The sequence below is a fragment of the Galeopterus variegatus genome, unplaced genomic scaffold, assembly GCF_000696425.1.
Source record: "Galeopterus variegatus unplaced genomic scaffold, G_variegatus-3.0.2 Scaffold4015, whole genome shotgun sequence".
NCBI lineage: Eukaryota > Metazoa > Chordata > Mammalia > Dermoptera > Cynocephalidae > Galeopterus > Galeopterus variegatus.
In genome coordinates this window covers 130048-157329 of record NW_007730126.1, presented here as the reverse complement: position 1 = coordinate 157329, position 27282 = coordinate 130048, and the positions used below count along the sequence as shown (strand labels likewise).

The 27282-nt window shown below is 47.2% G+C and overlaps 1 protein-coding gene across 1 annotated transcript; it reads left to right on the top strand.

The window, feature by feature from the left end:
* SPN (sialophorin) lies at positions 1 to 27282 on the top strand. Its single transcript, XM_008586546.1, has 3 exons — positions 1 to 287; positions 25827 to 26539; positions 26750 to 27282. The coding sequence occupies exons 1-3, from the start codon at positions 1 to 3 to the stop codon at positions 27280 to 27282; spliced, it is 1533 nt and encodes a 510-aa protein (XP_008584768.1).

Genomic DNA, 27282 nt, shown 5'->3' with positions numbered 1-27282 from the left:
ATGAGTCTATCTGCTCTGAGCTCGCTCCTCTTTTTGGCCCTGCCCTACAAAGTGGAAGGAGCAGGGCAAGATGTTCTCATGGGAATAAAGATCGACCTGGAAGTGAGCTGCGCCTTCACAGACCACATCACCTTCTGGGAGCACTATGACATCGTGAGGCTTCTGGGGGAGAGGCGGGGGTCCCAAGGGAAAAGGGGGAATCTGGAGGGATGGGGAGTCCCGGCCTCCTTCACAGACCACATCACCTTCTGGGAGCACTATGACATCGTGAGGCTTCTGGGGGAGAGGTGGGGGTCCCAGGGGAAAAGGGGGAATCTGGAGGGATGGGGAGTCCCGGCCCAGGAATATGAGGAGATCCCAGGCCAGATTGCAGTGGTCCCAGAGGAAGGAGGTGACAAAGGGACAGGCAGTAGGAAATGAGCCACCTGGCTACAGCCTGAATGGTGCAAGAGAGAGTTGCCGAGGTGAGGCCGGGGGCCAGGCCTGAGGGACTGGGAGTGCCTGGGAGTGCCCCTGCCTCAAACAGACCCCTGCAGGGGGAAAGAGGGGGAGAGGGCTTAGGAAGGGTGAGCCTAGAAAGGGCATGTTTCATTGTCAGGATGTATTAGCCAAAATGAACCTTCCAGCATTGGCATGAAACAAACAAAAGCCTCCACCTTCCCTTCCCTAGGCAGCAGGCCTTATTCCACGTGTTCTCAGCCCATCCCGTGTGCACACAGCAAGTATTCTCAGGAAATGATATTTCCAGGCCGAATTCTCATATTCACCAGCTTGGGTGTTGCTGCATCTTTAAAATTCAGTGTTCATGACCACCCAGGGCATACCAGTGAGGACACAGGCTCAGTGCTGTCGCAGAGGTCCAAGCAAGGACAGGGGGTCTCCAATCAAAAATTGAGATGGAATGGGGTGGGGGTTCAGGCTCCTGGTCTCCACTGGAAGTGACTGCCACTTTTCAGAACAAGAACTAACAACTTTCTCCTGCAGTTGTCCCCAAACCACACGAGCTTGGCAGTGTTGCATGATGTCTCTCTCTGGAAAAGTATTTTTTGAGTTAGTGAAGTGTCTAATGGACATAGCTGCTATCATAAAACAAGTATGGATTCTGAAGATGCTGTATCATTCAGCAGAAACTTGCCAGGGATTGAAGTTCCCATTTGCCTAAACCACATAAGCCTGCAGCGGACTGAGAGGTCATTCTCAAAGAGGCTGCTCCTTGCTCTGCCCTCGTTTTCCAGACCATTCCTTCCAGAGAAAGCAGCTGTGCAGCGGGGCCTTTCTTTCTGTTGGGTCCCATCTTTCTCAGTTAAAACCAAACTGAACTTCAATTAGATCAAAGATAGCCTTGTCACTGCAAACACTTCTATTCATGGCTTGATTCTTCTATTTCAACTATTTTACTACCCATTAAAGACTTAAATATATGAAAAACAAATTATGTGATCTTCAGAGAAAAATAAAGGATAATATCATCATCTTGTGATAGAATTTATTAAACTAGACAGAACAATGCAAACCATAACAGAAATGACTGATAAATTCAAGTGTATCACAATTGAGAACTTCTGCCCATCAGCAGGCACCATATCAAAAAGCAAGCCCAGACTGGACTAGGGTATTTACAATGCATCTGACAAGGGTTTCATTTCCAGCATATACAAGGAAATCTTGCAAATCAATAAGTACAATACAAACCCAAGAGAAAAAGAAAGAGACTCAAATGCCCAATAAACATACGGAAAGATGACCAAGCCCTTGAATTACTAGAGAGAAATGAATTCAAAGCAGAAGAGACCCTTTCACACCCACCAGGTTGGCAGACAGTCGCCGTCTGATGCCATCTGGTGCTGACAAGGATGTGTGGCAAGGGACACCTGCAGGCATCTGCTCCAGGCAGGAGCATTAGCAGGGCTGATGGGGGCTGCCCAGGATGGCGACCCTCCTGCATGCCTGCAGAGGCATTGGACACTGTGCACAGGAGCTCAGCAACACAGGCTGTGGCAGCATGTGATGGAAGCCATCCAAATGTCCCCCAGATGTTGAACAGGCATAGATGCCACAGTGTACTGACATAAGCAGATACAGAGCAGCAGGAAAGATGAAGGATGACAGCTGTGCACAAGGCTGAGGACTCTCAGGAACAAAAGGCGTACGGGCAGCAGATCGCAGGATAATACAGATAGCACCAAAAGGCGTACGGGCAGCAGATCGCAGGATCCCATTAAATAAAGTTCAAAAACATGTGAAACTCAGCAACATACTCTAGGGATGTAAATACTCATAGGTAAAACTATGAAGAAAAGTGAGAAGTGATAAATACATAGTTCAGGCAAGGAGGGATGAGGACAGGATGGGAAAGGCTGAATGACCAGGGTGTCCCTATCACCGATCTATAACCTGCTATATATGGGCTCTGTGTATCTGAACCACAGGCACATGCATTGCATACTCAATATCCCTGAGACATGTGTGTAAACATAAAGTCGATGAAGAAGCTCACAATGTCCCCTGCATGAGGCCTCTGACAGCTCCCTCTGCACGTGGAAGGAGCAAATGCCTGACAGGACTGCCCGCCACACTGGCCTGGCCACCCCGGACAAAGTCATTCAAGTCTCCCCATGACTGCCTCCTTTAAGTCCAACTAAATGTCACCTCCCTGGGCCAAGCCCGTGGCGCACTTGGGAGAGTGCGGCGCTGGGAGCGCAGCAGCGCTCCCCCCCCCCCCCCACGGGTTCGGATCCTATATAGGGATGACTGGTGCGCTCACAGCACTCACTGGCTGAGCGCAGTGCGGCCGGTCTCAAAAAGGACAAAAAAATAAATAAATAAAAAATAAATGTCACCTCCCTGAGGGGCCTCCATCACCTCCTCAGCTCCAGCAGCCCATCCCCCCTGGGCCCAGTCAGATCTAGCTTCTGTCTTCTCATTTCCTTCTATCAGGTAAGTAAGGTCATCTCAGTAACATCTTCCCAACAGAACGTGGGACCCCGAGGGCATGGGGCTCACCTGTTTTCCCCTGACACCTAGTGTGGAGTATACTATAAAGCAAATATACTTCACGGCCTGGTTTTCCAAAGCCTTGCAGTTTCAAATATTGACCTTACAAAAAACAGGAAATTTTCCCCAGGGTATTGAGTCTCTGTTGTAAGATAAAGAGTTGTAACACGGCAAGGCTGCTGGCTCAAAGACAGACACGTTACTGATTGATATGTAAAGATACTGGGAAATTGCTGTAAGAAGGAATGTTTGCTAATATCAAGCTTTTGTTGTTGGATCACTTATTTGCCTTAATGGAATGTCATCTGACTTGTTTTTACTGAATGTTACCAGCTTCTGTTGTTAAACTTGTTAAAACTTTAACCTCACCTATGTCTCTTCTGTAACTTCCTGGGCTGGAGAATAAATGCAGGAAGAGAACCCCAATTCAGGGTTAATTTCCCAAATGAAAGGAATGCCTCATCTCTTGAGGGTTTGGGGAAATTAACCACTTTGGGGCTTCTCACTGCTCAGGAGAGATGGGCTTTGAGTAATCCTTTGTGGCTCCGTCACCCAGGGGAAGAGAGGTGACAAATCCGTGGGGGGCAAAGCAACAACCTAGAATGCTACCTGACACACAGCAGACTCTAGATGAATGCCCCCGGCAGGAAGGAGGAGAGGAAGGCTGGAGTGGGACAGCAGGCCAGCCAGGCATTCCCAGTGGGAAGGAAGATGGGGAAAGGGGCCTGTACTAGAGGATGGCACCTGGGCCCCAACACCAACACCCCAGGCCATGGCAGAGACACTAGTGGCAATGGCATGGTGAGGAAGGAAAGTGCCATGACCTTCTCACCATGACTGTCTGGACCCTTGTACTCCTTGATGCCACTGCTGTCTGTAATCCCAGCACAGGTGAGGCAGGTGCCTGCCACCCTCCTGAGTACGTGCCGCTCCCACTCTGCTAGGGAGGCACAGGGCTGAGGTGTGGAAGACAATCCCAGGGTACTAGGGGTTGACAAGGAGCTAGCAATAGTCTCTCACCCAGCCTCATTCTTTGAACAGGTGGCGCTGGGGATCCAAGCCCTGGCCAAGAGCCAGGGAGGGCTGTAAGGGAAGATGCTGGAGCCCAGCCCTCAGGGGAGTGGCAGAGGTGGAGTCCCTGCCTGCAGCAGCTGCTAGCCTGAGACTGAGGCCTGGCCCAGGACAGAAAGAAGAAAGCAAAGAGCTCAGGGACCCCAAATTTAATCCCCTACCCCACTCCTAGGCAGCTGCTCATGGAGGCTGCCCTGACCCACATGCTGGGAGCAAGATTTGGTGGCAGAGACATTGGCCCAATGGGCCTGGCAGCCTGGAGCCAGGGGTGCCTTCTGGGGCCAGATCCACAGCCCAAGCTGACAGCAGAGAGGAGAGCAGAGGAGGTGACCATGGTAGTCAGATGGCCACAAGGACCAAAGGGAGACCAGCCTGCAGCTGGGGATTAGGTGGGGAGAGGAAACTCAGTGAACTGGAAAGAGCAGGGCTTGGCTCTGAGAAATATCTAGAAATAGATCTCAGCTCTACCCTGCACCAGCAGCACGGCCATGGAAAGTCATTTACCACCCCACGGGCCTAGTTTCCTCTTCTGTGCACTGTGCAAAGTGCCACCTGCTCCACCCAGTCATCAGGAAGACCAGTCAAGATCATTCATCCACTCAGCCATTCCCCAAATACCCTGAGTGCCACCGACCAGCAGCTTAGTACTCTCAATGCTAGCTCCGTGGCCAGCATGAATCCAAGGCAGCCTCTCCTGATCCTTCCTCTCCTGGGCCAGAATCGCCCCCAGCTCAGGGCTCAGCAGTCTCTTGTGGTGGTTTCTGGTCACAGGCAACATTTCTCAGAGGAACAGAACTGTCTGCCCACCAGCAGCATGACATGGCAAAGTCCCCTCCCATTGCCATCTTCCACACCTCCCCCACCCCTGCTGCCAACTGTTGTCATTACCTAGGGGCTCATAGCTTTGTCTGGAGGGTCCCCCAAAAGGACCATGGCTCCTCAGGTCATCTCTGCCAGTGATGGGTCCATTAGATATCTTCTTACAGAGGGTGGGATCAGCGGCCTCTCTGCTGAGCTGGAGGAAATAAGAAAACAGGGAGGGGGGAGAAGAAGAGCAGGGGTTAAAGCTCAGATTCAGGGTGCACTGGAATCACGTGCCCACCTTGGGCCCTAAGAGCCTGGCTCCACTAAGCCTGGCTCCACTAAGCCCAGTTCCAAGGCCACCCCAGGCGACCCCCACCAAGCCACTTCTAGGTGGCCTCCTGCTCCACTGCTCACAGTGAGGGAACAGGGATACACAGCCTTGAAGAAGTCCTGCCCTCAGGAACCCCCAGCCCCCAGCCCTCTGGCCACTTGGAGCTCTGGCCCCCTTGACTCCCCAATCCCCTGCAAGACCAGCCCTGCCTGGCTTCTGAGCACATGGTACCTGAGGCTCCCCCTGTGGGCACTCCTGTATCTACTGCAGGGCATGAGCAGGTGATACACCTCCAGGCACTGCACCCGGCTGAGACTGCAGTGCTCAGGCCACCTGCCACATCTCTGTTTGTAGCTCTATCTTCCTGAGCCACACCTGATGGGCAGCAGAGCTGGGGTCGGGCTGCCTGAGGGTGAATCTGCTCTGGCCATTAATTATCTACAGCTTGGCTCAGGCTACTGGACCCCTCTGGGCCTCAGTTTCTCATCTGTACAGTGAGGGGAATAAAATGGCCTATGTATTAGGATTATTGTGAGAAATAAATGGATACACAGTCAGTGCTCAGAGCAGAGTTGACAAAAAGTAAGTGCTCAATACATACTTCACTGGCTTGGCATCATACTTAGTATGACACCAGCCATCTCTGACAAGAGGACGGCGGGGAAATCTCTAGCCTGGACAGTGCCAGGGCTGCCGCCCATGGGGTTCCCTTCCCCCTATGGATTTGTCCCTGTGTGCATGAGTCCGTGTGGGACCTTATATTTCAAGTGGAACCTTTAATTCAGTGTCCTTTTGGCCAATCCGAAGTATGTAAGAGCATGGGAAGGCAGAACTGGGAAATGGACAAATGGAGATGGAGAAGAAAAACTGGCAACTTCTCCACTAGAAGGCATCTGTCATCCAGGAGTGACAGGGCGGTGCATTCTGGAGTGAATTTAGGGTGTCAGAGAGGATCCCCACCATGGATGACTTAACAACCGCCCTGGAGGGGAGCAGAGTCAGGGAGATGTTTGGCTTCGGTACAGCCGGTGCTGTTTGCCCAGTTTCTGATATACTGCACAAGGGTGACACTCCTCACATTCCAACTGTGGAGAACGTCCTAAGCTTGCAAGCCATCTCTTGGGAAAACTTACTGATATCCAGTAGGGAAGAGAAGAAAGCAGCTGAACAATTAAATACAACATACAGGATATCAACTGTATGCTGTTGGGAAAGACTGCTGCGTTTGAATTGTGATAGATTTCTTTGGCTGCCTGTTATTACTTGTGCATAAAGTGGTTGGTATTATCAGTGTGTTTCAAGGGTGATTTTTTCCCCATGCCAGAGAAAATGAATTGCAATCATAAGATTAAAAAATAAGTAAATAAACTGTCTTGGAATAATTCCTCTTCCTTGTGGTCATCTACCAACTACTTATATAGGTAGGTTCATTTGTTTAAGTTTGCTTATTATTTTTAGGGACTGGATTTTGTCCTTTTTGATATAATTTTATTCCTAATTATGAAAATTATATTCCCGAGGCACTGGTGCTGTGCCTGGGGCGGAACTAATTTTTTGTCCTTTGCTTACTTCTAAAACGGGGGAACTTCCTGTGGGAACCAGTACTTGAGCTGTGTGGTTGAGCTAAATTGCTGCTTTGCTGCTGCTTCCCTAGGGAAGAGTTTTTGTGCAGCTCAGGGTTTAATGGTTGATCTTATAGGTACTTCTGGCTCTCCAGAGACCCCATGCACCTGGGTTTTGTAGAAACTCTGATTTGGGCCTGAGTCTTTTCATCAAACTGCACCCCATGCAATTCTATGTTCCTCTGAGTGGTCCTGTGCTGATTGGGGGGCAGATCGGCTGTCCTTGCTGTGTCCCAGTGTTCTCCCGGTGGGCCCGTCTCCCCCACCACGCTCCAAACACTTCCCACGGGACGGGCCCTGTGCTGGTCTCTTGCAATGACTCACTGACCTCTGAATGGCTCCCCTGTTTCAGTTGTTCTGGCTCCTTGCTCCTGTGTGGGTCCTTGGGAACCCTATTAGTGGTCTTGCTCTCCTGGGGGCCACCAAGGCCCTCTTCTCCTCTGCTGCCTCCAAGTAACTCCATCCGAAGGGCACAGCTGTGGCTTCTGCCAGCTCCTGCTTCCTACGCTCATCAGCTCCAGCCTTAAAGCAGCCGTGGCCCGAGATGCTCTGAGCAGTTTTTTTCTTTCTCTCATCGTGGCTTCTCCCCCTTCATGAACTCCGTAGGTCTCTCCTCCTCTTCCCCTGAGCTCCAGCGGCCCCAGCTTGGCTGTTGTTATGCTTTTATAGTTGTAAATTGGTTGATTTGTGGGAGAGAGTAATGCTGGGGACCGTCTATTCCACCATCTTGACTGACTCTCAACCTTTGTCAGATATTGTTTTGCAGATATTTTCTCTCAGTCTGTGTCTTGTCTTTTCATTATTAAAATCCGTGTCTTTTGAAGAGCAAAAGTTTTAAATTTTGGTAAAATTCATTTTGTTGATTTTCTCTCTCCTTTTTTTTTTTGGTGGCTGGCTAGAACTGGGATCTGAACCCTTGACCTTGGTGGATAATTTTTCTTTTATTGTTTATGCTTTTCGTGTGCTATATAAGAAATCTTTGTCAAACCTAGGGGGATTTTCTATACTTTCTTCTAGAAGTTTTATAGTTTTAGCTTTAAATTTAGTCTGATACATTTCAGTTAACTTTTGTATAAGATTCACTTTTTTTTTTTGGCAACTGGACCTTGGTTGTCACTATCCCTCTCAGTGACGGAGACGAAAGGATTACTCAAAGCCCAAATACTTCAAAGCAATGAGATGCCCAGAGGGACTATACCAAGCTAACTCCCATAAGAAAGGAGAAAGTCAGTGCAGCCCCAACCTCAGGCTTGTCTCGTCCTTTATTGTAGTATCAAGAACTTGGCCATGTAACAAGCTGATGTGAACAGGGATAAAGGAGTGAGAGCCCCTGGGACAGAACCTCCTGAAATTTTATTTGAATAGACTATACTGCATACTCCCTTGAGTTCAAGGATGCAGCAGTTCCTAACAGCTGGTGTTATCATCTTGAGAAATACTGTGTGCAGCACATCCCACATGGGTACTGAAGCCATGTGTCTTTTCTGGCTGTGGCCAGAAGTCATGGCCATCCTCTTAGCAGAACATATCACAAGATGTTATTAACCCTCTACACTTGGTGTTACAAAACCACGCTGAATAGACTATACTGCATACTCCCTTGAGTTCAAGGATGCAGCAGTTCCTAACAGCTGGTGTTATCATCTTGAGAAATACTGTGTGCAGCACATCCCACATGGGTACTGAAGCCATGTGTCTTTTCTGGCTGTGGCCAGAAGTCATGGCCATCCTCTTAGCAGAACATATCACAAGATGTTATTAACCCTCTACACTTGGTGTTACAAAACCACGCTCTAAACAACTGAACTAACTAACCAGCCCCAGATTCATTTTTTTTTTTTTTTTTTTTGCATATGGCTATCCAGTTGTTCCAGCATGATTTGTTAATAAGATTATTCTTTCCCCACTGAATTGCCTTGGCATCTTGGCCAAACATCAGTTGACCGTATATGTCTTCATCTATTTCTGGATTATTTATTTTGCTCCATTCATTTGTATGTTTATCTCTAAACCAATACCATATTGTCTTGCTAATATCAGGTAGTGTCAACCTCTAATATTTTTCTTCTTTTTAAAAATTGTTTTGGCTATTGCATGTCCTAGGCATTTCCATATAAATTTTAGAACCAGCTTGTCAATTTCTCAAAAAATTCCTGCTGGGATTTGATTGGGAAAATGTTTAGTTATACAGAATTGTGTAATTCTGAATGCTCAATAGGATTTACCAGTGGAGCCATCTGTACTTAGAGTTTTCTTCATAGGAAAGTTGTTTTAAATTTCCGAATATTTCTATGTATTATTGCAGTTTATAGGGAACGTAAAGAAATTCTGTTGACTTTACTAAGGTCACCAGCAAAACAATGATGAGAAACCTGAAAGTGAATCCTGTCTGCTTCCAAATAATTTGAAAGTTGGCTCATGTAATGAAAAATTATATGATGAAACAGCATTTCTGGGAGTGAAAAAGAAAAACTTTGTCTCTCAGTGCCTAGAGAGCTGTGCCAGTTCCAAAGATAAAGCTTTTATTTGAGGCACAGAGCTGAATTAATCTGTGGGAAAGTTTTAAACTACAAACTCAATTTAATTAATTCTATATAAGGCTATTCATGTTTTCTATTTCTTTTTGAGTGAGCTTTGGTAGTTTGCTTTTTTAAGGAATTTGTCCATTTCATCTATGTTGTTGAATTTATTGGCACAAAGTTGTTCATGGGATTGCTTTCTCGATTTCATTTTTGATTCGTTTATTGCATTTTGAATATGTCATTCTACTGCCTTCTGGCTTTCATTGTCTTAGATAAGAAGTCAGCTGTATATCAGCATTGGTGTTTCCCTGCACATGACAAGCTGCTGCTTTTTTTTTTTTTCTTGCTGCTGCTGCTTTTATGATTTTCTCTTTCTATTTGTTTTTTTGTTTTGTTTTGGTTTTGGCAGCTGGCCAGTATGGGGATCCAAGCTCATGACCTTAGTGTTATCAACACTGTGCTCTAATCAACTGAGTAAACCAGCCAGCCCTGATTTTTCTCTTTGTCTTTGTCTTTTAGCAGGTTGACTATGATGTGTACGGCTGTGAACATCTGTATTTATCCTACATGGCACTCATGGAGCTTTTTGGATGCGTATATCACTATTTTTCATCAAATTTGGGAATTATTTTAACATAATTTTGTCAAAATTTTTTCTGCCTTTTTCTCTCTTTCCTTTTCTATCGGACTCCTATTATGCTTGTCCACAGGTCTCTGAGTCCTTATTCATTTCTCTTTGCCTTTTTCTCACCTCTCTTTTTCAGATTGGATAGTTTCTAATCACTGATTCTGTCATCTCAAATCTGTTGTTAAGCCCCTCCAGTAAATTTTTCATCTCAGTTATTGTGCTTTGCTTTGCTTTTTCCTTTTTTTTTTTTTTTTTGAGGCTGGCCAATACGGGGATGCGAACCCTTGACCTTGGTGTTATAACACCGTGCTGCAATCAACTGAGCTAACTGACCAGCCCCAGTTATTGACTTTTCAACTCTAGAATTCCCCTCCCCACCCTTTGTTTTTAACCATTTAGACTGTTTTTAAGTATACAATTCATTGGCATTTAGTACATTCACAATGTTGTACCATTATTATCACTATCCATTTACAGAACTTTCTCATCATTTCAAACACTCTACCTATTAAACAATAACTCATCATTCCTCCCTCCTCCCAGCTTTTGGTAACCTCTATTCTTTCTGTGTCTATGAATTTGCCTATCCTCGGTACCTCATATGAGTGGACTCTGGCTTATTTCACTTAACGTATTGTTTTCAAGGTTCATCCCCTTGTTGTAGCATGTATCAGAATTTCATTTGTAATTTCTATCCCTTATCAAGGTTACCTATTTTTGAGTCATTGTTTATCACACTTTCCTTTGAGTCTTGGTCTGGTTGGTTAGCTCAGTTGGTTAAACATGGTTTATTTTAGTTCTGTGAACATACCCATATCTATATATATGGTGGATTTTTTTTGGCGGGGGGAGGCATCTGGCCAGTACAGGAATAGAACGCCAGTCCTTGGTGTTATCGGCACCATGCTCTGACCAACTGAGCTAACCAGCCAGCTGTGAACATATTTTTAATAGGTGCTTCAAAGACTTTGTCTGCTAAATGCATCATCTTTCAATCATAAGAGACAGTTTCTACCTATCACTTTCCCCCTGAGTTTGGACTGGATTCTGATGCCACCAAAGGAGGTGGTTATCACTTCTTCATGTTCGTTTGCCCAGGCAAATGATCCCCATAGTGTGTGGCTGCTGTCTATGCCCCCTTTAAAAAAATTCTTGTTTTTATGTTTAAGCTTGAATTCCTAGGACTACCCCTGTATCTGTGTAGCATAATGGTCAGCCAGTTATTTTATAGGGGCTGTACTTAGTTACCTTGAGCCAGTGAGAATTCTTTCCTTTGCTAATGGATCTGTGTGTGGGTAGGAGAACACGATGTTCAGGCCATTTTCAAGCCTGTCTGGGCCTTACTTTCTACTGGGTCCCTCAAAATCTCTGTGCATGCAGACTCAGTGTCAGCCAAGAGTGTGTGAGTAGCTTGGGCTCTCTCTGCTCCCTGCTGCAAATGCACATGGCCTCAGCTCCTCCCTTGCAACTACAACATCAGGCTAGTAGAGTCATTAGCTCTCCCACTCACTTACCATGAAGATCGTCACTTCCACTGACAGCATCACTGGGCATGGGTGCCATCTGCTTCTCCAAATCAACAAGCCTCCTTTCAGCAGTGAAGCTGCCAGTCCTCAAGGCCTACCCTGCCTGGGCAGAATCTCTGCACCCACTGAGCTGGGAAAGGGGGAGACACAGACCAGTGCCAGGCGCGAACACCCCAGACTCCCACTGTTCTCACTCAAAGCTCAGCAGTTTTCAAGCTTATATGCTTCTCGGGTTGTTGCAAGCCTCTGGTCAGTTTTCAGAGCAGTGAAATGGTTTTGACTATTTTGTCCAGCTTTATAGCTGCCTTTTGGGGAGAGAGTTTGCGGACCTCATCCCTCAACCATAAGCAGAAGTCTCCTCCTTTAAATACCTTTGAGCTTTGTTCTGGGGGAGGGTCTTGATGCCTTGGAAGCAGTTTAATCCTCTGAGAGCTTGCTTTTAAACCTTGTCAGGCAGGACCACAGTCGCCTTTAGTCTAGTGTTAGCTTGGCTTCACGACTGAGCAATGCACTTGTCAGCTCTCTGCTGTGAGCTTGGTGGTGCTTCCACTCTGGCCGACTCCGCACTGCGTGAGCCCTGGAACTGTTCCACCTGCTCTTTTCTTTCCCGGCCTCACGCATGCGCTGACCGGTGCTCAGATGAACGCTGCGGCGCCCCCTGCAGACAGATGTCTGCAGTTCTTCCTCTGCGCCTTACTCATCGCTGCCCTGTGAATTCCACTTGCCTGGCCTCCCTGGATTCTGGCCTTGGTCTCCTCAACTCGGGGAGACTGCTGGGCCCTGCTTGGGTTCCGTCATCCTGTGCAGCAGCTGCGCAGTCCTAGGGCTCCTCTCGTTTGCTTCTCTTCTCTCAGGGCTCACTGCCCTGCACTGCCTGGTGTCTGCTGTCTGAATGGCCTCGGTCTTGCATGGCATTTCACTTGTTTAAGACAGGTAGGTATGTCTAGGGCCTGTTACTCCATTCTGGTTGGAAGCCCCACTTAGGCTTTTCGATTATACTGTGCTGTGCCCCAGCCCAGCCCTGCCTTGTGCCCGGGATCAGTGGCAGTAGAGTCGGTGAGGGGGAGCTTCTGGGTGGAGGTCAGCAGTGGGCACCGTTCTCTGTGTTCATGAGCACTCCTGCACTGTGGGCTGGAGGCAGGCGTGGGTGGGAATGACGGGATGGAGTCTGTTCTTGAATGTGGTGGCCATGGGCTCCCTGTGACCCTGCTGCCACCAACTAACTGGGATCCACAAGAAGTGGGACATATGACATCTACCTGGAGCCCACTGGAGATTTGTCTTCCAGGAAGTGGGCTTTAGTCTGATTTTTCCTGAAGTTGCCTTGGTGATAATAATAATAGCTAACATTTATTAAACACTAACAGTGTGCACTTAGGCACTAACCTAAGTTTTATATACACTAGCCCTCATGATAACACAGGTGTGTGGGGGGTGACTATTGTTATGCAGGTGTAAACCTTTGAGTAGCTGAACTGTGGGGCCTTCTGGGGTTTCCCAAAGGAGTGGCCAGAGTGACTAGGGCAGGGACACTGGAGGGGTGTTGGGCCAGAGGCTATACTAACCAAGGGGTATAGAACTATTTCAATATTTTAACAATGGGGACCACTGTACTAGTGTGTGCCAACTGAACTTGACCCTGTGGGGATGTCAGGAAAACAATAGTCTTTGCAAGTTCTGGAACGGGCAGCAGGCAGGAGGCACCTACATGATGCTGCCTCGGGTGCCATGACTTTCAAGACTGCAGGTGGGCCCCTAGGCCTATGTCAAAGCAGAAAGCTTGACAGGGTTCTGCAGGCTCCAGCTCCTGTCCCCCACCCCCCAGCACCCCTGGCCGCCTCACCGAGCCCTTTCTGCAACCTCCACCCAGGCCCTCGCTGCCTCCGGGCCTTTGCTGCGTTTTTTCCCCCTCATCGGTTCTGTCCCCTCTTCCCTCTGCCCAGCTGACTTCTACTACTCGTCCCTTGGGTACTGGTGTTGGCCTCTTTTCCTCCAGGAAGCCTTTCTGGACTCCCGGGGGTGGGCAGGAGCTCCTGCTGCATGGCCCCACAGGGCCTCGCACTGCCCCTTCATAACCCTTGTTGATGGTCAGAAACCACGAGGAGACCGGGGAGACCATGTGTCTCCAGCACAGAGCACCATGCCTGGTACATAGTAGCAACTCAATAAATATTCATTGAAAGGGTTTAGAAAAGGATCCTGGGGTGGTGATGGTGATCAGAGGGTGGATGGGGGCCAGGCACAGTCTCAGCAGGTGGACCACAGCCCAAGAGAAGGAGTTGAAACCTGGGTCCAAGGAGCAAAACAAATTGAGACCTGAGGTATGCCGTGTCGCAACCAGCCTCTTCCTGTTCCAAATGCCATGAGCTCTGAGCCAACCTGTTGTTGTGAGGCTGCCACATGGAAAAGGAACCAGAACACCCAATTGAGAATTTAAAAGGGGGTTTTTATTGGCTGGCCGGCAACTGTTCCTCCAAGAAAGCCTTGGAAGGAAGCAGCCCTGAGTTTAAGTTTAAGAGCTCTTTAAAGGCACATAGTCACACAGGCAAAAAATCATAGTCACACACTTACGGTTATCATATAGTTACACACATACGTACACACATACCCTCTTTGCATGAGGAGGGGGTTGGGGAGGTCTAGCGCAAGCTGATAACAGAAGCTGAAAGAAGCCAGTTAATCACTTAGGGACGGCAAAAACTTTCACAGGGCAGTTTCCTCCTTAGGTGGTCTACATACATCCAGATACAGCTCTTGGTGTTATCAGTCAGGGATAGCATAGGTGGGAAACAGCAAAGGCAGGCAGAACTTAAAATTTTTCTAAGTACAAGACAATTTTTAACCTTCAATTTTCACCACAGGTGTTGGGGGCTTTCAAACAAGAACACTTTTCAAACAGTAAAAATGGCATAAGCTAAATCATTGTACCTTGTCACACTGTTTCCCCACTTTTCCTCCTTAACCCACCTCCTTATCCCAGGCTCCAGCTGGCTCTCCCAGAGCCTGTCTCCCTCTTCTGTCCCGGTTGTTCCAGCCTCCTCTGCAAATCTCTCCAGGTCCCTCCTCCTGCCACTCCCATGGAGATTTATTTGACCCCGACTTGGGCTCATGGAGCACTGTTTTTGTACTTCAGTGGAGACAAGGCGGACTGTGACTCACATCAGGTTGTTTATATGAAAATCGCTGGCCAGAGTACGCACATCTCCAAACTCAGGTGGTTGATACTAAATACATTCTTTGAACAGTTGCTTTTGAGCTTGTTTGTACTAGCAGACATCTTTTTAAAAGTGTTTTAAACAATTTTGAAAATTTTCTGTCAAAATAGTAATGTGCAGGCCGGCCCGGTGGCGCACTGGATAGTGCGCCGCTTGGGAAGCATGGCGGTGCTCCCGCCCGAGGGTTCGGATCCCACATACGGACCGGTTCCCGCTCACTGGCTGAGCGAGGCGCGGGAGCAACACCGAGGGTTGTGATCCCGTTGCCGGTCCCCGGTCCAGTACGGGGGCGACACTGAGGGTTGCGATCCGTTGCCGGACACGGAAAAAGACAAAAGACAAAAAAAAAAAAAAATAGTAATGTGCATAGTTTTAAAAATTCAAATAGGGGCTGACCGGTTAGCTCACTTGGTTAGACAGCAGGCTACTGATAACACCACGGTCATGGACGTGGAGCCGATCCATATCCGCCAGTCGCAAAAAAAATAATAACTCAGATAAGATTCGAAGGCTTACATAGAAAAATAGCAATAGCCAGCACCTTCCCCAAGTATCACTTCTGTAGATAAATACTTTCTTTTTAGCCATTTCTATTGATATTTATTTCCATGTTTCTAATAACATACTGCTTTTTAAAAATTCATCAGTTTTAGACATGATGGGGGCACAGGCAGAAAAAACGACTTTATGTCTTTTTTTTTTTTAAGAGCAACTTTATCGAGTTATAATTTACATACCATACAATTCGCACATTTAAGATATACAATTCGGTGATTTTTGGTACATTCACAGAGTTGTGCAACCATTACCACAGTTAATTTTAGAACATTTTCATTACCTCAGAAAGAAACTCCACACCCTATTTCTCTTCTGAACTTTTCAGCCCCTAGCAATGACCAATCTGCTTCTATTTCTATGGATTTGCCTTTTCCGGCCATCTCATGTAAATGAAATCATACAGTATGTGGTCCTTTGTGACTTGCTTCTGTTACTTAGCATAATACTCTCAAGCTTCAACCATGCTGTAGCATGTATCAGTGTTTCCTTCCTTCCTTTTAATGCTGAGTAATATCCATTGTATGAATGTACCACATTTTGTTCATCCGTTCGCTAGGTGATGGACAATGTGGGTTGTTTCTACTTTTTGGCAATTATGAATAATGCTGCAGTGAACATTTGTATACAAATTTTTGCATATGTACAAATTTTTATGTTTGCAATTCTCTTGGGCATCTACCTAGGAGTGGAATTTCTGGGTCATAGCTCAGAGAGGTTAAGTGTCTGGCCTGAGGTCACACAGCTGGTAAGGGGTAGAATCAAGATTCAAAACCAAGTCGTAGGTCAGGTCTTTTTGTCCTCCATTACACTAATCTTACATAGGCTCTGTTGATCTAATTTGATCCATGGCTATAACTTAGAATATTTAGAGGACTTAACTAGTTTGTACTCAGGCCCTGAGTTTAGCATTTTGTTTAGCATTTTGAGGAACTGCCAGACTGTTTTCTAAAGTGGCTGCACCATTTCACATTCCCATCAGCAGTGTAGGAGAGAGACATTATGTCTTGAATACCTGTTAGAATAGTTGAGAATCGATGACAGTTTAAAATCAGACTCCCAAATATCTAAGCGAGATAAAACTGCCTTGGTTCTGATGGATCTAGGGCAGTGTACCAGTTAGTTCCCGCAAAAAGCAGAATCCAGCTCAGATGGTTCTATAGCAGTGCTGTCCAATAGAACCTTCTGTAATTATGGAAATTTCTGTATCTGTGCTGTTCAAAGTGGTAACCACTAGCCACATTGGCTACTGAACACTTGAAATGTGGCTAGTACAACTGAGAAACTGAATTTTAAATTGTATTTAATTTAATTTAATTTTAATTTAAGGGCTGGCTGGTTAGCTTAGTTGGTTAGAGCATGGTGCTGATAACACTGAGGTCCAGGGTTCGATTCCTGTAATGGTCAGCCAGCAAAACCCAAAAAACAAATAAATTTAAATATCCATAAGTAGCTAGTGGTTATTGTATTGGAAAGAGCAGATCTAGAGGCTTTAATATAGGGACTCCTTGTAGAGATATGGATATGGTTAAAAGAATCTACAAGGAATGCTGAGCCCAAATTTAGCCAAGAGGCTAGCAACTATAGGAGCTGTTACTACCTCTAGGACTGAGGGGTAAGGGGAATACATTGTGTTATTGAAACTCAGTGAAAACTGGAGACATAGAGGAGGGGACCTCCAACAGACACTGTAGGAAGGGAGCAGGGAGAAATGGCCTGACTCTCCTCTCCCCCTCCAGCCCCCAGCTGGTCCTCCCTTTAGCTGAACCCAGTGGAAGCCAGGAAGTGAGGGAGCCTCCGGGACACAGAATGGGTCTGAGGGGTGGGGGGTAGAAGACAACAGCCCAGGGTAACAAACTCAAAGCCCACCTCTGAACCCCAGGGCTCTGAGGAACTCTATCCAAAGCCACTTCCTAGGCAGAGCACATCAGACTGAACAGATACACAGGGCAGCGCAGGGGGAACCCAGAGGTCACAAGGCTTAGGAGGGATCTTTGTTGAGTTCTGAAAGGCTAAGGCAGGAAAAGAAAAATATTAAACTCTGTGCCGGGCCTTGCCCTGAGTTGGGTAATTTCACTATTTGCTTGTGTAACCTGATGACAGTCCTGAAGAGGGCAGCACCATTACCTTCAATTTAGAGCTGGGACAAGGACGAGCAGCTGGCGACACTTATGTGGACATTTTCCAGACTGGAGAAAGGCCTGCTGAGGAGCGACACTGGTGCTTATCAATTGTTCAGGGGCTGAGGCAGATCCAAAATTGTGTCTGTACTGCTGATATCTGGGCGGTAGCTCTCGTGATCTGTGATGACTCCTACCACCTCCAGCTTTGCCAAACACACAGATCTGCCCTTGCTCAATGTGTGAGAATCCCAATCAGTCCCATCAGGTCTGATGGAGAATCTTGGATTCTGCAGCTCTTCTCAAAAGCCCAGCTGAGAAGCAATTTAGAGTTTCAGGGCCTGAGCAGACACTAAGTCCTCTAAATATTCTAAGTTATAGCCATGGGTCAAATTAGATCAACAGAGCCTATATAAGATTACTGTAATGGAGTACAAGAAGATCTGACCTAGGACCTGGCTTTGAGTCCTGATTCTACCCCTTACCAGCTGTGTGACCTCAGGCCAGACACTTAACCTCTCTGGGCTGCCATTGCCCTCTCTGTAAATGAAGTAGCACCCATTTCCCATGTCAGTGCTGGTCCTCTTCTCTTAATCAACACTTACGCTTGAGGTTAGTTCACCCAGAGTCATGGCTTTAAATACCATCCAAATGTTGGTGTACCCCAGATTTTCATCTGCAGCATAGACCTCCTCTATGAGCCTCGGAACTGCTTACTTGAAACCTCTTGGGTGTCTAACAGGCATCCCAAACTTAACAGGTCCCAAAATGAACTCCTTATCTTCTCCCCCAAACCTGCTCCTCCCCCAGCCTCCCCATATGAGAAAACAACAATTCTCATCTTACAGTTGATCTGGCCAAAACCCTTGGGGTTGTCCTCAGTCCTGCCTTTCACACCCCCATATCAAATCTGTTAAGAAACCCTGTTGGTTCTACCTTCAAAAGACATTCAGCATCTGACCACCTCTCCCCACATCTCCTGTCACCTCTCGCCTGGCCTGGTGCACTAGCCCCTCACCGATCTCTCTGCTTCCACTCTTGCTCCCAGTCTCTCCTCCCCATAGCGGCCAGAGGAGTCTTTTCAAAGTCAAAGCCTCCGACAACTCCGACTGATTCAGAGTGAAAGTCCTTATGATGACCTAAAGCCATGTTTAATCTGGCTTCATTTCGTCCCTCTCCCCATTCATACCCTCTGCTCCAGCCATACCAACCTCCTTGGGGTTCCCAGGACATGCCAAGCGTGACTGGGTTTTGGGGCCTTTGAATTTGGCCTTTTCCTCCCCTGGAGTTCCCTTCCCCTTGAATATGACTACCGTACTCCCTTCAGGTCCTTCTCAGGGAGACCTGCCTGCAGAAATGAACCTTTTCTACTGCCCCTGTCCTGCTGCAATACATTCCTCTGTGAAACCTACATGATGTGTTTGTTTAGAGTCTGTCTCAGTCAGGAGAAGGTGACCTCCAGGAGGACAGGTGTCTGGGACTTTATTTGGTTCATTACCATATTCCTGTGCCTGACACATGGTTGGTGTTTAACAAATATTTATGGAATAAATGAACAAAAGAATAACGTTATGAGGTAGGGACTGTTCCCATTTTAAAGATGAGGAAAACTGAGACTCAGAAATGTTCCCAAGGGCACACAGCTAATGAGTAGTGGCCATCTGCAGGCCAGTCTGACTCCGATGCCCAGGCCTGACTTGCATTACCCAGCAGCTAATGTAGTCTTGACATCAACCAGCACGAGGTGTGGCCTCACATGAAAATTAATTTTTGTTGTTCTTTTTTGGTGTCTGGCTGGTACAGGGACCTTGGTGTTACAACACCATGAGAATTAATTTTAAAAGTGAGCGCCAGGAAAATATTGGACTTCTCTGAGGAACTGCTTACTGTGTCTCCTCCTTTATGACTATAAGAAATCATGTAAATTCTCCCTTTTGGGCCAGCCTCAGGAAGTCAGGGCCAAATGTTGAGCCGGTCACTCCATTCGCCCTTTCCTAGGCTGTTTATCTCATCACCAGCTGCTTCCTGTTCCTTAGGAAAGACGTAAGTCATAAATGACATCTTTAGGGTTCTGATGTGCCTGGCCATGGGTCTTCTTTCATTGGACAGGCATCAGGTAGGCTTTTCAGCCTGAAGATGTGTGATTTTCAGCTAAGTGAGGCTGTCTCATGATATTTCTCTGATCATTCTCGCCCTTCCATTTTCTCAGTTCTCTCTTCCTGGCACTCTTATTGGTTAGTTTGGGACCTCTTCAATTGATCCACTGTGTCTCTGTGGTAAGGATTACTATTGTCCACCGAAATCCAGGGATCCCTTCTTCTGCCAGGAACATGGCTGAGCTACATTTCCCAGCCTCCCTTGCAGTTAGGCATGGTCACATGACTAAGTTGTCACCAATAGAACGTGATGGGAGTGCAGCATGTGACTTGCAGGCCTTAAGAAGCTAGCACACCTTCATGCTCTTTTTTCCCTTGCTGCTAGGTAGAACTCAAGACAATGGATTCAAACACGCATATGACAACAGTGTCCTCGTGGGTGGCAGGACAATGACTAGGAAGGGGCTGGGGTCCCTGGATGATGTGGGGTGCAGAGCTGCTTCCCTGATGACCACCACTTAACCTGGACATGTCCCATTGAAAAGAAATAATCTACTGTGCTTTTTAGGCCACCACATTATTGGATCTCTATGTTGCAGCAGCACAGTTGTACCCGAGATAGTGCAGTCTCACATACTGTCTCTCTTATCTTCTCCCTCTCTCCCTGCTTTTTGGGGTTCTGTTTTCTGGAGGACTCCTCTTTTTATTCCAACACTTTTAGTAATTCAGTATCATTGTTTTAATTTTGAAGAATTCAGTCTTGAACTCTTAATTATTTCTTTTTCATAGCAGCCTGTTTTTATTTTTTTAACTTATTTTTTATTTTTATTTTTTTGCAGCTGGCCAGTATGGGCATCCGAACCCTTGACCCTGGTGTTATACTGTTTTTATTTTGAGAAAGCAATATCTTTTAAAATTTCTCTAAGGATATCAGATTTTTCTTTTTCTTAAAACAAATTCTGTTTCCTCCAGGATTATTTTTCATTTTGTTAAGTACTCATGATGCTTTAGGCTACAATGACTAAAAATCCAACTTCTAGGAAGCCCACAGAAGGGGATCAATGACATTCAGGGCCCATTGATCTGGCTTTTTGGATGCTTCAACCACCCTGTGCTCTTTGTCTTTCTGCTTGGCCAGCCACAATGCTGTCATCCTGGCCCTAGTTCCTCTCAGAGTTGGAGGATATGCCCTTAATCACATCTGGTGAAAAGGAGAAGTCACTGTCCTGGTTCTCTTTTAAGATTAAATAAGAACTTTTCAAAAAGCCCCCCTTCCTTGCATCCCAGTGGCTGGAATCAGGGCACATGCCCTTTCCCGATGCAATCATGAGCAGAGGGCATAAGGTTACTCTAGATTCATCAGACTTTTTCCTGGAGGTAAAGGAGGGGTTGGTGTCCCTGATGTGTATGAAGGGGGGCACCTGAACAAATTGGGGGTCTGTTAGGAAAGAGGGAGGCAGAATGGATGATGGGATTGGTTTATCTTAGTGCTCTTCTTCACGTTGCAGGGTTTCTTTGAATGTCTGGTATTTCTTTAAGGTCCATTCATACTTCCGAGTAGGCCAATAAAAGGCTAATTGGGGCTTTTGGTACTGGAGTAGGGCTTCCAACTTGATGGCTGAACTTTTGAATTTTCCTGTGTGTGTGTGTGTGTGTGTGTGTGTGTGTGTGTTTGAGGAAAGCTCTTGGATTAGCATCAGATTTTTCATCAGCAAACTCATATATCCAGATCCTAGAAGAAAATGAAACACCTTATAGGTCCTAAGAAAAAACGATTTTTAGCATTGAATTCTATATCAATTGATAAGAGTTTGGATGTGCTGTCCCCTCCAAAACTCATGCGGAAATCTGATCCCCAATATGGCAGTGTTGGAAGCTGTTTGAGTCATGAGGGTGGATCCCTCTGAATGGATTAATGCTCTCCCTAGGGGAGGAGGGGTAGTGAGTGAGTTCTCGCTCTGTTAGTTCCCACAAGAGCTGGTTGTTTAGAAGACCCTGGCACCTCCTCTCTCTTTCTCTTGCTTCCTCTTGCCATGTGATCTGCTTGTACCTGCTGGCTGCGTGCTGCTTTCTGCCATGAGTAGAAGCAGCCTGAGGCCCATGCCAGGTGCAGCTGTCTCAGAATCATAAGCCAAATAAGCCTCTGTTCTTTACAAATTACCCAGTCTCAGGTATTTCTGTTACAGCAACACAAAATGGACTAATACATCAATCAAGTATGAGAACAAAATAAAGACATATTGAAGCACAAGATTACTTAGAAAGTTTACCTTCTTCTTAGGAAGGCCACTTTTGAGGAAGTAACTTGAGGATGTGCTCCAGCAGAACTGAGGGGATAAGCCATAAAAGACGAGGATGTGGGATGCAGGAAAGAGGCAATCCCACATGGGAGAAACAACTGCTGGTCCCAATAAGAAGCTGGGCTACAGTTTGAGTTTCCCTGATATTTAGACAATTAGATTTGGGTTGTGCATTTTTGTTAGAAATACCTTGGAAGCAAGGTATTCTTTCAGGAGGCAGGTGGTGTTGGGTTGTCCTGTTACCACCTGGTAATTTTTGTCGTTTGGTTAAGACAGTGTCTGTTAGATTTCTCCACTGTAAAGTTACTATTTTCCTTTTGAAATTAATACAGACTATGTAAATGTCCTATACACACACAGCCCTCCAATTTCACCCAATGGTTTTAACATACATTTCTACCTGAATCAGTTATTATCACGGTGGTTATAAGTTGGTCATTTTTAACTCTAAATTCCTTTTACAATTATTAGTTTCCTACTGTAAAAGAACTTTCCTGACTATCCTTCCACTCTGCATTCCTCCCTCCTTCCCTTTGTCTGTCTCATTCTCTAATATTTTCAGAATCAGTAGGAACTCATGGGTTCTTACCTTATTCAACTGGTTAATCAATCACTGCCATTATTCAGTTTGATGCTCAAAGTGTCCCTGCTTTGGCCTTTGGTAACTCCTTCCAGCTGGTTCCTTGTCTTTTTGACACATGTCCATCATTCTTTGAGCACTTCTTTACTTGCTGGTGTTACAAGATTTTCCAGGCTCTTCTCTGATTTCCCTGCCCCAGCCCTGGAATCAGCCATTTTCCAAGGAGCCCTGATTCCTCCAAGGAGAGTGGTATCTAGAAGCCAAGATCTGGATGTCAGGTGCTGGATCTATTTTGAGGGTAGAAAGAGCATAATTTGCAGATAGATTGGATGTGAGGTATAAGAGAAGCAGAGGAGTCCCAATGTCCTTCAGCTTTTTAAAGACCCAGCTCAAATACATTGTCTCTCTGAAGTCTTCCTAGATGCCCCTTCCTAGATGCCCCTTAAGACTGAATATAGCCCCTATTTTAGCAAGTACTACATTATTTGAATTAATTATTTATACCCAACCAGTATCAGACTCTAGTACCACCTGGGAGATCCTTATCTTTGGCCTCTGGCCCTTGACAAACCTGACTTTGAATCTCATCCCTAGCACTTATTGCTTGTATGAGCCTAGGCAAATCTCTTAGTGGTCTTGTTCCTCAGATTTGTTTCATAGTATTTCCCACCTGTAAAATTAGGGTGGTGACATCCTTCCTAGCCTCTAGTAACCACTATGCTACTCTCTACTTCTATGATATCAACTTTTTAAACTCCCACATACTAGTGGTAACATGCAGTATTTGTCTTTCTGTGCCTGGCTTATTTCACTTAACATAAGGTCCTCCAAGCTCATCCATGTTACCGCAAATGACAAGATTTCATTCTTTTTTTATAGCTGAATAGTATTCCATTGTGCCTATATACCAATTTTCTTTAGCCATTCATCTGTTGATGGACAATTAGGCTGATTCCATAACTTAGCTATTGTCAATAGTGCTGCAGTGGACATGGGAGCGCAGGTGTCTCTTCCACATACTGATTTCCTTTTCTTTGGATAAACACCCAATAGTGGAATTGCTGGATCAAATGGTAATTCTATCTGTAGTTTTTTAATTTTGTTTCATTTTTGGTCTTTTTGTTTGTTTGGGGTGGCTGGCCAGTATGGGGATCCAAATCCTTGACCTTGGTGTTATAACACTGCACTCTAATCAAATATCTGTAGTTTTTTGAGAAACCTCCATACTGTTTTCCATAATGGATATACTAATTTACATTCCTGCCAACAGTGTAGAAGTGTTCTCCCTTCTCCACATCCTCCCCAGCATTTGTTATTTTCTGTCTTTTTGATAATTGCCATTCTAACTGATGTGAGATGATATCTTGTTGTGGTTTTGATTTGCATTTCCCTGGTGATTAATGATGCTGAATTTTTTTGTTGTCCTTTTGTATGTCCTCTTTTGAGAAATTTCTATTCAGATCTTTTGCCCATTTTTAGTTGGTTATTTGTTTTTGTTGTTTGCTATTGAGTTGTTTGAGTATCCTGTGTACTCTGGATATAAGTATGTGGATTTATTACTGGGATCTCTATTCTGTTCCATTGGTCTATGTGTCCATTTTTATGCCAGTACCATGCTGTTTTGGTTACTATGGCTTTGTAGTGTACTTTGAAGTCATATAGTGTGATGCCTCCAGCTTTGTTATTTTTGCTCAGGATTGCTTTGCCTGTTCAGGGTCTTTTGTGGTTCCATATGAATTTTAGGATTGTTTTTCTATTTCTGTAAAGAGTATCATTGCAGGCCGGCCCGGTGGCGCACTCGGTAGAGTGCGGCGCTTGGGAGTGTGGCAGCGCTCCCGCCGAGGGTTCGGATCCCATATAGAGACCGGTCCGCTCACTGGTTGAGTGCGGTGCGGGTGCGACACCGAGGGTTGCGATCCTGTTCCCGGTCGCGGTACGGGCGCGACACCGAGGGTTGCGATCCCGTTACCGGTCACGAAAAAAGACAAAAAGGAAAAAAAAAAAAAGAGTATCATTAGTATTTTGATAGGGATTGCATTAAATCCATAGATCACTTTGGGTAGTATGTTTTAATCTATTATGCACATGGGCTGCTTTTACAATATAAATCAGCTTTGATTTTCTTTTTTTAAAGAAAGGCAAAAATTGAAAAAACACACACACCACAAGTCAAAGCTTACTAATTAGAGGAAGGTCAGGAAATAGAAACCATCCAAAGAAGAAAATAAAGAACTCTACTCTCACCTATCGAAAGACAATCTGGTTAATCCTTTCATAGATATCTTTCCAGACTGTTTTCTGTGTAAATTCCCACAGCATCACCAGCCTTCTACAAAAATGGTATCACAGCATGTGCAGTTGTTCATAACTGCCTTGGTTGAGTTAAGCCAAGGCTAGTGGTGGCCCCAGCTCCATGTGAGCAGTCAGGGGCTCCAGCCTGCAAAGGCTTTCACAGCCCCAGCCAGAGCCAGGGGATACCCCTTGCCCTGCTACTTCCTGTGTGGAGCCAGGAAGTGGCGCCACCTCAGGTCCTGCCCTAACAGCTCAGGAACCACAGATGCAAAGGAAACCACTCTCCCCTCCCATCTCCTCCTCTGCACCCCTAGCTGTCAAGCACACATTCCCATGCCCCCAGCTCTTCCAGCGTCACCTCTTCCCATCCTGCTACCCAGCTAAGACCCAGGAATCCCCATTCCAGGATCCTCCCCCACCCAGCATCCCCTCCTGCCTCAGCTGGGCCTCCAGAGCCCCAGGCAGGTGATGGAGCTGTCACCACACCAGGGTGGTTAAGGCAGGATGCAGGGTGTGGGGGTGGAGCCAGGGCTCACTTCCTTTCCCCTTGAAGCTCTCTCTGACCCAGTCCTGCCCCGGCCTCAGGAGGAGTTGGAGTGGCCTGGCCCCAGCCCTGTGCTCTTATCCACTGAGCTGGTAAGGGGGTGCAACCTGGTGGGGCAGGGACCTGGGCATGTGCCTGTGGCTTGAAAAGCTCCTGACAGGTGATTGGGAGAGGATCAGGAGCCACTGAATAGGATCAGGGAGGCCAGGAGGTGGCTGTGGCTGGAGTCTGAGCTGCTAAGGCCTGAGGGTCCTATCAGATGGGTTGATGGGGGAGCTGCTGGTACCCATTTCCTTGTTATTTCTGATAATCATAAAAGTAACGGTTGAGGGCCGGCCCGTGGCTCACTTGGGAGAGCATGGTGCTGATAACCCCAAGGCCACGGGTTCGGATCCCTATATAGGGATGGCCGGTTGGCTCACTTGGGAGAGCGTGGTGCTGACAACACCAAGTCAAGGGTTAAGATCCCCTTACCAGTCATCTTTAAAGAAAAAAAAAAAAGTAAGGGTGGAAGGAGCCGTTAAACCACAAGCTAGGCCTGGCAGTTGGCAGGGAAGTGGCAGGAGGGGAGGGCTGGCCAGGTCCCCCGCTCCCAAGCGTTCTATTTCTCCAATTTCGCCCCCCAGGTCCCCGTGCCTGCTCATGCCTGTTGCCCTGGAAATGGCCCTGTTCCTCCTCCTCTTTGGGGGCTTCTGGGCCCAGATGGTGAGCCCACAGTCTCCGGAGTATATGGCAACTTTGCAGACATCTCCCCCTGGAGGGTCTTCTGCTTCTTTGGTCTCAGATATGCCTGAGGCCCTGAACCTCAACTCAGTGACCGCCACTGGCTCAGCAATAAGGGACCCTAAGGTTGACAGCACCGGGGACCAGATCTCAACCCCACTGTCTACAACTGACAATGAGGAACAAATTGGGACTTCTTTTAGTGCCAGCACTGGCCCCCCTGAGCCAACAACCTCTCAGGAAGTTTCCTACAAGAAGTCATCAGTGCTTCTAGAAACCTCAAGTGACTCTGCTGTCCCCATAGCAATAGGATCCCACACTGTGATGGGTGGACACGTGACACCTAGCCCTCTGGAGACCTCCAGCGGGGCAAGTGGTCCCCCTGTCACTACAGCAACAAGTGCTCTGGAAACCTCCAGCGGGGCCACTGGCCCACCTGTCATCACAGTGACGAGTGCTCTGGAGACGTCCAGTGGGGCCAGTGGCCCCCCTGTCATCACAGCAACGAGTGCTCTGGAAACCTCCAGCGGGGCCAGTGGTCCCCCTGTCACCACAGCAACGAATGTTCTGGAAACCTCCAGTGGGGCCAGTGGTCCCCCTGTCACCACAGCAGCGAGTGCTCTGGAAACCTCCAGTGGGGCCAGTGGTCCCCCTGTCACCACATCAGCGAGTGCTCTGGAAACCTCCAGTGGGGCCAGAGTTCCCCCTGTCACCACAGCAACAAGTGCTCTGGAAACCTCCAGTGGGGCCAGTGGTCCCCCTGTCACCACATCAGCGAGTGCTCTGGAAACCTCCAGTGGGGCCAGTGGTCCCCCTGTCATCACAGCGACGAGCAGGGCCAGTGGTCCCCCTGCCACCCCAGCGATGAGCACTCTGCCCACTGCAAATTCACATCAGGGGTCGAAAGGCATGATGCTGGTGGCTGTGCTTGTGGCCCTGCTGGTGGTCTTAGTCCTCGTGGTACTTCTCCTGCTGTGGCGCCGGTGGCAGAAGCGTAGGACAGGGGTCCTCACACTAAACGGAGGCGGAAAGCCCAATGGGGTGGTGGACGCCTGGGCTGGGCCAGCTCGGGTCCCTGACGAGGAGGCCGTGACAGCAATAGCGGGAGGGTCCGGGGGCCACAAGGGCTCTGGGGTCCCCGAGGGGGAGGGGTCTGGCCAGCGGCCCTTGCTCACCACCTTCTTCGGCAGACGCAAGTCTCGCCAGGGCTCCTTGGCGCTGGAGGAGCTGAAGTGTGGCTCGGGGTCCAGCTTCAAGGGGGAGGAGGAGCCGCTGGTGGGCAGAGAGGACGGGGCTGAGGAGGAGCCGGCTGCCGAGGGGCCGCAGGCGGGAGAGGCCGCCACGCCTCCGTGCTCCTGA

Coding starts and splice junctions, on each gene's coding strand:
- SPN (XM_008586546.1), top strand. CDS start 1: ATGAGTCTATCTGCTCTGAGCTCGCTCCTCTTTTTGGCCCTGCCCTAC. Junction 288..25,826: donor GTGAGGCTTCTGGGGGAGAG/GTGGGGGTCCCA, acceptor TTCGCCCCCCAG/GTCCCCGTGCCTGCTCATGC. Junction 26,540..26,749: donor CCCTGTCACCACAGCAGCGA/GTGCTCTGGAAA, acceptor CTGTCATCACAG/CGACGAGCAGGGCCAGTGGT.